The following is a 10,135-nucleotide window of genomic DNA, read 5'->3' as shown; positions in this document are numbered from 1 at the left end:
CACACATGTTGCTGTTTCACTCAAATCTTGATAGATCTTTCTGTTGACAGCCAAAGGCAGAAAGAAACTGTTCTCTTGCCAAAAAACAGGTCCCTACTCTAGAGCCAAAAAAGCTGGAGATGTCAAAAATAGAGACAAAAAAATTAACTTCAAGTCCCACATTTCCTACATTTTCAATGGGTCTGAAGTGGGTTTGCTGGAATCATATATCTAGCATGAAAGAGAACAATTATACAAAATATGAGTTCAAATGATTACTTTCATAAAGTTACCTGGCATTAAAGTATCTTGCAGCGTGAAGTCTTAGGCAACCTGAGCTGTACTGCCACCAGCTCTACCTGTCACATTCTTTTCTGCCTCATTCTTGTCTGCACAGCAATCCAATTTCCTTCAAGAATCCACCTTTCCTCATGTAACAATCTTCTTGAAAGGTGAGAGATTTGAAGCAAATCTGTTATTTGGGTCTCCCTCTTCCTGGGTGAGGCTGTCAACCATTAGGTGATCACACAAAAGACCTATATCATCTCACTGTACATCTTGGCTGGGCTGACATCCTCAGGAGATTTTGGCACTCATCCACCTGCTTCTTAGTGCCAACAGAGAGAGGAGAGCTAATTCCTAGCTATTCAGGTCTGGGTGAGTTCTGGGCACATGCACAAAGCTCTCAGTAGTTTTCTTTAAGACATTTTCTAACGTAAGAGATGTATATAAAAGCTGTAAAATCTTGTAATTATTCCTGCTCCCTGATAAAACACACACACAAAAAGGTGTTTCTTAAAGCTGGATCAGTTCTTTGATCTAGTTCACAAGACCATTGTCATGGATTGAGTTGAACCTGCTGCTGCATACCATGCTGCAGTCACACCAGCTCCAAAAAAAATGAAAGTGCTAACTGGAGCACAGTATTATGGGGTTTGAAGTTCAGATTGCAACATGGGAGGCTTCCTGCTCTGGTTGCTGTTTCTGGGTTATGGGTTCTTGGGTGTTGGTATTTTCCACTAGGATGGTGGCAGGACAAGGAGGGATGGGTAAGTAGTTTTCTGGCTTGGGCTTTTGGCTTGCTTGTTTCTGCTTGCTGCTGCTTTGCCCTGTGCTTTTTTTGCAAATAGGCTACGGTAATTATCCATTTTGTATTATGTTTATCTGGTTTTGCTCAGTAAATCTATTTTTAACTCACTTTTTTTGGTCTTAATCCTGAGTTTTTGTGTGATACTTTTCCTTCACTTCCATGTTGGGAAAATAGACAGGTTAACCTGCTGGTTTGGTTTGACCCATTTTGTTCTGATTCAAACCATTACAACCACCTGGCAAGTGATTCTGCAAACACAGCTTAAAGGAAAGAATGAGGCAGTGCTGTGAATCTAAGCAGTGCTCCAATTAAACATTTAATCTTGAAAACATAATGCCATGTCTAAAATCCACCCAAATCTTTCCTTGGATTTGACCCCGTCTTAGATTACGAGGCATACCTACCACACTTGCCATCACTGTGAAACCATTTATTAGTCAGCTCTTATCATGAAATCCAGTACTCTGGAGAGATGATCACAATAACAAAAATCTACACAGAAACCAAACAAATCCTCCCTCTTTCTCACAGTCAGTCTTCAGTGTAGCCCACAGGTGAACTTGTGTTTCTTCAGGGAATCTTTTTAAGAGATAAGCTTGACAGCATGATCTGATGAGAAATTATGCATGTTTGTGATTGTGTCGGGCCAGCAATGGCGGGAAAAAAAATATGCTTTTTATTAGCTCCCTTGAGTCTCTGTTAATTGTAATGTACAGAATGCTCAAGCTTCTGAAATGGCTGTTAAAAAGACTGTCTTTTTGACAGCCATCTCTTGTGACAATATTCTGTGACAGCATTTTTTCTACCTGGCTAGGGATTTGGTGTGAGTATTTTCCATTTAATGTATTATGTCCCACATTTTTTATTTGGGGCTTAGCTATAAAATGTATTGAGTGCTGTGCTTGTCAGGCAAGTCTGTGGATTTCTGGAAAATGACAGATTTTTCTCCTGATAGCACTGTAGAAATGTAAGCCAGTCTGCTTGTGGACAGCTGTTGGACCTGAGGGGACAGTTTTTTGTAGCACAATGTAACCTCACTCCTGATGTGTGTTTAATTTTTACCTAGTACAGGGTTCTCACATGCCTGAACATGGAAGTTGATCTATTGTCTTTATAAATCCACTGCCACATCTCTCACTAACTGGATTAACTTCATAGATGACTGTTACTATCATTCATTTTAGTAGCTGCAGCTCCCTATTTTAATAACTTGGTATTATCCAGATGACAGTATTAGCATTTCACAGCTTGCTTTATGGCAAAGGCAAACCACCAAAGAGGCCATCTACAGCTGGCCACATTGGACTTTGCTCGCTTTTCTAATTTTTAAATTCATGTGGCTATGACTAGTACTGCTGTGGGCTGGGAATAATGGATCCAACTAATTACCAAAATTCTCCGTCTACTGGCTGGCCTCATTGTGAGGATCTTTACAGATGATAGTCAAGTCAGACAGAAAATGTTGTTTACTTTAAAATGTGCCATTACATAAATAATCACAGAATCCTTTAGGTTTCAAAAGACCTTTAAGATCATTTGAGTCCAACCATTAAATTAACACTGCCAAATCCACCACTAAACCATGTCACTAAGCACCACATCTACACATCTACTATCTCCAGGGATGGTGACTGAACGACTTCCCTGGGCAGCCTCTTTGAATGTCTGACAATCCTTTCAATGAAGAATGTATTCCTAATGTTTCATCTAAATTTTCTCTGGTTCAACTTGATGCCATTTCTTCTTGCCCTATCACTTGTTAATAAGGAGAAAAGACTGACACCCACCTTGCCATAACCTCCTTTCAGACAGTTGTAGAGTGGTTAGGTCTCCCTTCAGCCTCCTTTTCTCCAGACTGAACAACCCCCATTTCCTTAGCTGCTCTTCATCCCTTCACCAGTTTTGGGGCCCTTCTCTGGGCACAATCCAGCACCTCAGTGTCTTTCATGTAGAGAGGGGCTCAAAACTGAGCACAGTATTTGAGCTGTGGTCTCATCAGTGCCAAGTACAAGCGGACAGTCACTTCTCTAGTCCTGCTGGCCATATTATTCCTGATGGCTTTCACAAACCAGGATGCCGTTGACCTTCGTGGCCAATGAGCACTCTGCTGGCTCATATTCAGCTGCCTGTCGACCAACACTTCCAGGTCCTTTTCTGATGGGCAGCTTTCAAGACACTCTTCCTCAAGTCTGCATAGGGTTCTTCTGACCCAAGTGCTGGACCCAGCACTTGGCCTTGTGGAAGTTCATACAATTAGCTTCGGCCCATCAATGCAGTCTGCCCAGATCCCTCCGTGGCACAAATGACAACATTCTAGTGTGACTTCTTTTCCCTACGTTTACATTGCCTCTGGAGGAGGCTGCCCTGTGCACCAGCCCACAGGGGCTGCTCGACTGCCCGAGGAAAGGGGCACCTCTTGGCGCGTTGCCGCTAGCCGCCACAGCCCTGCGCAGGCCCGGTCTTCTGCTGAAAACGCCGAACAAGAAAAATCTGAGAGAGGGAATTACCAACACACGATGCTCTGAGTACAGACGAGAGCAACTTTTCTTCTATACGGTAACAAACCGGTCTCCCTCTGAACAACTGGTCGAAATGTTACCTTTTGGGTTACTCAGCACTTCAGAAATTTAAACGTTGTCTCTGTGTAAATGATCCAGATAATTTAACTACGATTTTTAGGTACGACAGCCACTTGGCCAACGAGACCCCGGCAGAGCGGCGAGTCGCGTAGGGAGGTGGGCGAAGCCGGCAGCCCGTTCCCCTTTGCACAGGCGGGGGCCGCCCAGCAAGAACACTCCCTACTCTAGCGCCACCACCGCGGCGCATCGGTGAAGCTATCCCTCGGGACTGCACGACGCCTACCCGCCCAGGGGCTCCCTTCCTGCCTTCTCCCAGCGCCTCCGAAGACGGCGCTCCAGCCCCGCCGCTGCCAGCAACTCCCGGACCGGGGCGGGGTGGCGGCGCTGGCGTCGCGGCGGTCAGTGCGCGAGCGCTGCGCATGCGGAGCCGTGCGCGCCACGGCGGAGCAGGGAGGGAGCGAACCCGCCTCCTGGCGCCCGCCGGGCCGCGCTCGGGGCTGTCGCCGCCCGCCTCCAGCTCCGCCTGGAAGCTGGGAGCGGCGGCCGAGGCGGGCAACTTCCCCTCAAGTCTGTTCGGCGGCAGGGGGGCACTATGCGACCCGGCTGAGCGCAGCCCGAGAGGGGCGGGCGGGGTGAGGAGCAGAAGCAGCAGCAGCCCCACGGTTGTAGCTAGAGTCGCCTGGCAGTCGCCCGCTTCAGCCCCGTGCCCTCCCTCGGCAGGGGCAGGAGCTGCCGCGGCCGTCCCATGTCCCGCAAGGCCAGCGACAATGTGGAGTACACGCTGCGGAGCCTGAGCAACCTGATGGGCGAGAAGCGGCGGCGCCAGGCGGACGGCTCCGCTGCCTCGGGCGCGGCGGCGGGCGAGCGGAGCCTCATCACCGCCGAGTCGTGCTCCAGCCTCAACAGCACCGCGTCGGGTGGCGATCTGGAGAGGGCGGCGCGGAGGCAGTTCCAGCAGGATGAGACCCCCGGTTTCGTCTATGTGGTGTCGGTCTTCTCCGCCCTTGGGGGCTTCCTCTTCGGCTACGACACCGGCGTGGTGTCGGGCGCCCTTCTCCTCCTCAAGAGAGAGCTCAACCTGGACGCCCTCTGGCAGGAGCTGCTCGTCTCCAGCACGGTGGGCGCCGCCGCTCTCTCCGCCTTGGCCGGCGGCGTCCTCAACGGGCTATGTGGTCGGCGGCCCTGCATTCTGCTGGCCAGCGGCCTCTTCACGGCTGGGGCCGGCGTGCTGGCCGCCGCCCGCGACAAGGAGACCCTGCTGGGGGGACGCGTGGTGGTGGGGCTGGGCATCGGTGAGTGCCGCGCTGGCCCGTCGGGCTTCCCCACGATTGCTGCAGTACCCTCGCCTTCCCCTTCCCGGGCTTGTGCCCCACCCGGGGAAAAGCTGCCCCGCGAGACAGGTTTCACTGAGCCTCAAAACCTCGTTTCTGCAACCCGTTCGTGTAAGACAGCCCGCAAACAAAAGGCGAACGTTGGCATCTGGGGATTGAGTGCTCGGTTGCTGGCGAGAGAAACGCTTAACTGAGTTGAGGTCAGGAGAAGTGTCTGCTGGCGATAGCGCAAAGGTGTGGAGGGATTGTGTATGCTTGCCCTCTTCGTTTTTACTTGCAGGTAGTGTAGTCCTAGCCCTTTTGGGGGACAGTTGCTTGGTTTCTGTGTGAGGAGGATGGTTTCACATCCTTTCTGCCAGTTCATCTTTAGGGTGGTCGGTCTATCAGCGTCAGCATCTCACGCTGTAAGCTTTGCATTTGAGGAGGTTTTGGGAAGTCAGAAGGGAGCAGGAGAAAATGCCTCGCTTTCTGAGCTGTAAACACCTCTCTTCTGGATCACTGTACAGCGTTGCTTTTCATTCGGCATTACAGGATTGCTTTTTGGGACAAAATGAGGTGGCGATCTTGCAGGTCAAATGAGATGACACTTGCTTTGGAAGGTTTTTGATTTCATTAATAGTGTCCTGATGCTGTTTTCCTGTATGCATTGTATAATTTGCAAGCAGTAGGTTCTGGTAAAACTTTATAGTTGTCCCAGAGAACTTGATGAAGGGTTTTTCCTCTGATCTTCGAGACTGGCTTCTGTGCCAGCTGTTTCCTAAATATCCTCAGAATTGTGGTTGCTCTTCAGCTGCTGTCCTGTCAGGCACTAATTTGAATTATACTCAGCATCCATGATGGGCTGGTTGAGGTTACTCAGAGTCCTTGGACCACAGCATGTTAAAAAACGCAAAAAAAGAGAAATAGGTCTTTCTTACTGTTGTCTTCCAACCCTCCCTGTCTAAAGGCATGAGGACAAAGTGAGAATTAGACTTGTTTTCTTCTACATAGCAATATTCTGTTTCTCTGCCGTTGAACAACTTTTGAATTCTCTGGCTTGTTATAGGCTCACTTGCTGTGATACAGTTCATGGTCTTATTAAAGAAAATAGTCACAGGATGTTAGGGGTTGGAAGGGACCTCAGGAGATCTTCCAAGTCCAACCACCCTGCCAGAGCAGGACCATACAGTCTAGTGCAGGAATGCATCCAGATGGGTCTTGAAAGTCTCCAGAGAAGGAGACTCCATGACCCCTCGGGACAGCCTGTTCCAGTGCTCTGTCATAAGTCATAATAAGGGTTGTCAGAAATAAAATCAATTCTATTCTTGAAAGGTCTTCTGCTGATTTTCCTGTATGGTAAAGGGCATCTTTTTCATGTTGCAGTTTTCCCTGAGCCAGGTGGTTGGGTTTTATTTTTCAAATGCTGCCTCTGCTTTTTAAAAAAAAAATCAAAACTTAAGACTGCAGAATGTTCAGGAGACAAGAAAACGAAGTTTGACTGTGTGGTGGCAGAAGACGTATTTTGGTGGCAATACACAGTACGCGGGTTTAGTGGTAGGTACTAAAAATATCAAAGTTGGTATACTTTTATGGTTGTAAAGCTCCTCATGTTCTTTGACTGTAACTGGTTACATTGACAGCTTGAGTGGGAAGAGCGGGGGGTTTGCTTGACTCCTCTGTGTGTCTTGTAGAGAGATACAGAGGCATGTTGGAATTGGCTCTTAGTGGTACAAATAAATGACACTGGTATTGTTGGAGGGATGCGAGACTCGAGGCTTAATATAATTAATATATAAAATACAGAAATGGAAATTCAGAGTTAGGATTTCTTGGTTCCTATAGCTGTTGTGTATAGTTCCTATAGCTGTTGTGTGGGGAAAGAGGTGGTGGTTCTGCTGTGGCTCTGGAGGGCTGAAGAACAGAGAAATGTTCTGAGGATTTTGGAGCACAAAGACACTAATTTGTATTTTAGAAATACGTTTTCTTCTTTTCATCAAAAGTCATTGTTATTTATATGATGGAGTTTATGGCCGAAAACAAAACATTAACTTAAATTGCTGTGGCTGAAATAGCACAAGAATTGCAAAGTTCAATTCTAATAAGATTTATTTTACAAAAGAAAAAAACGTGGTGCAAACCTGTTCTTGTATAGCAAATTGCAACAATCCCTGCATGAAATCCCCCACCAGAGGGAGCTTGGATAACTTCATGAAGGCGCTAGAAATTGGTGAAACATTTAACCAGTTTCTTCCCTTTCTTCTCTTGGAAACCTCTATCATTTTACAGCCTAGCATTGGTGTAAAGAGATCACTCTGTAATGTGACACTTCAGTGACAGTGTGAACTGCTCAATTTTAAGGGTGCGATGGTGTGGAGTTATGAAATGCTTTCCTACCAGCAGACCAGTAAAAACTTCTTAACTATGTAATTTTTGTGGTTTTCCCTGTAGCTTTCTGTCAACTGCACATCAAGAGATCTATTCCAGAAATATGTTTGCTTACATTTAATAAAAGAATGTGTTATGGGCAGTACTATGGTGCTGTAAAAGCAGATGTAGTGATGGTTGCTTATGGGAATTTCTTCCACCGGCACCGGTACAGGACAGATCTGTGTTAATTGGGTCTATGTGAGAAAACAGCCATTTTTCTCCTGACTGATTTGTAAAGGGCTACAGTTGAAGTTTAAAGGATGAGACACACTCAATATGTGCTGAAATGAGGAACGGTTCTCACTTGTCTGTTTCTTGCCGTTTTCTGCAGAGCTGTTTTGAGATAGAATACCTCTTTTCTTCCAAACAATTATGGAAGGAGATGTTTCTGGAACATAAAGACCTCTCAAGGGCAAGTGAAAATCATCTTGTAGTACAAATCTTGAACAGATTTTTATGTTTGAAAACAGTTACATTCTCCTGCCCTCCCGTGCCCATTCTCTCCTTCATTCCCTCTGCTCAGTGTAAATACAAAATATAGAGAGTGAAAAAACCCAAACAAACCAAACCAAAACTACATTTTGCATGAGCTTAGAAGATGCTTAGATCTTTTCAGGTCTGAATTTCTAAATGCATAGTTTATGGCAACTTCAGAGAAAATGGTTTAAAAACAAGCTTATGGCCATCATTCTCTCCCCCGTGCCTGCCCCTTCCTAAGCAGCTGTGGTGTCCCTGATGCTTTAGGAATTTGGGTGACCCTGTGTCAGGAAAGCAACATCTGGATGGATATTCATTACTGCAAATGAGGGCAGAATTCAAGCATTTAGGAAATTGGATTACCTGTGCCTGGTAGCACTTTATGTAAGCTTAGCTAGGAAGAATGTCATTGGTACAAAGCATATTTGGACCTTTTGCATATAATAATGCTGAAGGCCTTGGTCTGTTGTTGAAGGCTGACCAACTGTACATAGTATGGGATCGAAGGTTTTGCCTTTTGTTGGCTTCTGTACTTTTCATACTTGGCAGGAAAGCTAGGCTCTTCACTTCAGCTTGTCTTTGGTCCTGTCAAAGTTTGAGGACACACTGGAACTGAAACACCAAAACTTAGAGCTAGGCATGGCTATAGATGAGTGCTAGTTCTACTGAAAGCTTGTTGCCTTAAGAAAGCAAGTGGTGACTAAGTAGAGTAAGCACTGGGACTAAACATGATAGAAACAACAAAGGATAATAATGGCCATGTTTGCAAAGTTGCTTGCTTTCTTAGACTGTAATCAGCCTAGTGTCCTAATTTTACAATCACTTTGTTGTCTGAACCCATTGGCCAGCAGCTCACCAGTCCACTGCAGGAGCAGTTTATCATTCTGTCTTCTGAGGATGCTGAAGGTTTTAAGCCTGCAGCTGATGTAAGTGGGTGTTGGCATGGTATTTCAGGTACTCTGCTGTTCAGATCCCTTTTTCAAGAACGTTTGTGTACCAGCTGTGGAAGGAAAGCTGTTTGAGCTATACAGAGTTTAGGAAGTGACAGAATTAAGCTTGCTCCTGCAAAGTTATTTGCATCTTAATGTACAATCATTATCTGGATGATTAGATTCTCCTGTCATGTTAATGCACCCAAACCCTCATGAATGCAGAATTATTTCTTAGGACTACGCTGTGTGCATGCACTCTGTTACTAGGTCTGCAGTGCAATGGAGACTAGACTGGTTAATCCTTTGTGCCCCTGTCTTTACTGGTGTGTGATGGATCCTCACAGTGTGAGCCTACTGCTCAGTGCTTGCTTTATACTCAACATGTCTGTAGTACTTTTTTAAAGATGTTTGAATGTAATGTAGTAGAATGTAATGTTTGTGTTTGAATGTAATGTTTGTGTTTGAATGTAATGTGTAGTTTTCCTGGTAGGATCTTTTAAACTGCATATGTAGGTCATTTACTGAGGAGAGGAAACAAGACTGGAGACAGAATTAGGTGGGAGAGAAAAGCCCTGACACATGATTCAGGGCTCCCCTGGTGGGGCTGAACTGGCTTCTACTGCCAGTAAGGTCATAGCAAATAGCAAAAATAAACAAATTTAACCAAAGCATGTAGTACCAACTCTGCATTACCTTTACAGTGGTAGTAAGTGTACCTGGTAAGGCACACCATATCAGCTGGAGTACCCTGTGTGCTGTGAAAACATTGGAAAATAACTAGTATGATCTGTTGCCTATTGAAGATCTATGTGACTGTGGTTTTGTGGGTTTTGTTGTGTGTTTGCCTTTTTTTCCTCCTCCCCTTCTCTCTTTAGCATACAACTAAGCTTTTTCAGGTGCTATGTATTTTTATCTTGGAAAAAAATTAGAGATTAAGCTCCTCCTTTCCTTCCCCAAATCGTGAAGTTCTGAAGTTTCAGAGTTCAGTTTCTGAGTGCCCACACTGTTTTAAAGGACTTCATACTGTAGCACATTTTTGGAGGGGAAGTGACCATCAGCCCCCAGATATGCTGTGCTGCTTCTGACAGATGCCTTTAATTTTCAACCCAGAGATTCACAGGCTGTTTCTCCCTTCAGAGGCAATTATAGATGTTTTATAGATGTTGTGTTCGCCTCAACCAATGCTTTCAGGACCAGATGTAAGCAGGCAAAGAAGTTTATTACATTATACAGCAAAGTTATATAGTCTATCAGAGGGCACAGGTGTCACATCTCAATTGGTCATTTTCTACTGGCATACATGTAATTAAGGCATACAATAGGTCAAAATAACAATATTTT

The 10,135-nt window shown here is 45.6% G+C and overlaps 1 protein-coding gene across 1 annotated transcript in view; it reads left to right on the top strand.

Moving 5' to 3' along the window:
• The first annotated feature begins 4,116 nt into the window (after nt 1–4,116).
• SLC2A13 (solute carrier family 2 member 13) overlaps nt 4,117–10,135 on the top strand; it is a 127,833-nt gene continuing 121,814 nt past the window's right edge. The window contains exon 1 of the mRNA XM_054177901.1: nt 4,117–4,940. Coding sequence (XP_054033876.1) covers nt 4,394–4,940 — 547 coding nt within the window. The 5' untranslated portion in view covers nt 4,117–4,393. The remainder of the gene's footprint in view (nt 4,941–10,135) is intronic.

The sequence above is a fragment of the Dryobates pubescens genome, chromosome Z (assembly GCF_014839835.1).
Source record: "Dryobates pubescens isolate bDryPub1 chromosome Z, bDryPub1.pri, whole genome shotgun sequence".
Classification (NCBI taxonomy): Eukaryota; Metazoa; Chordata; class Aves; order Piciformes; family Picidae; genus Dryobates; species Dryobates pubescens.
The sequence above is the reverse complement of the archived record's forward strand: the minus strand, read 5'-3'. Positions and strand labels throughout refer to the sequence as shown.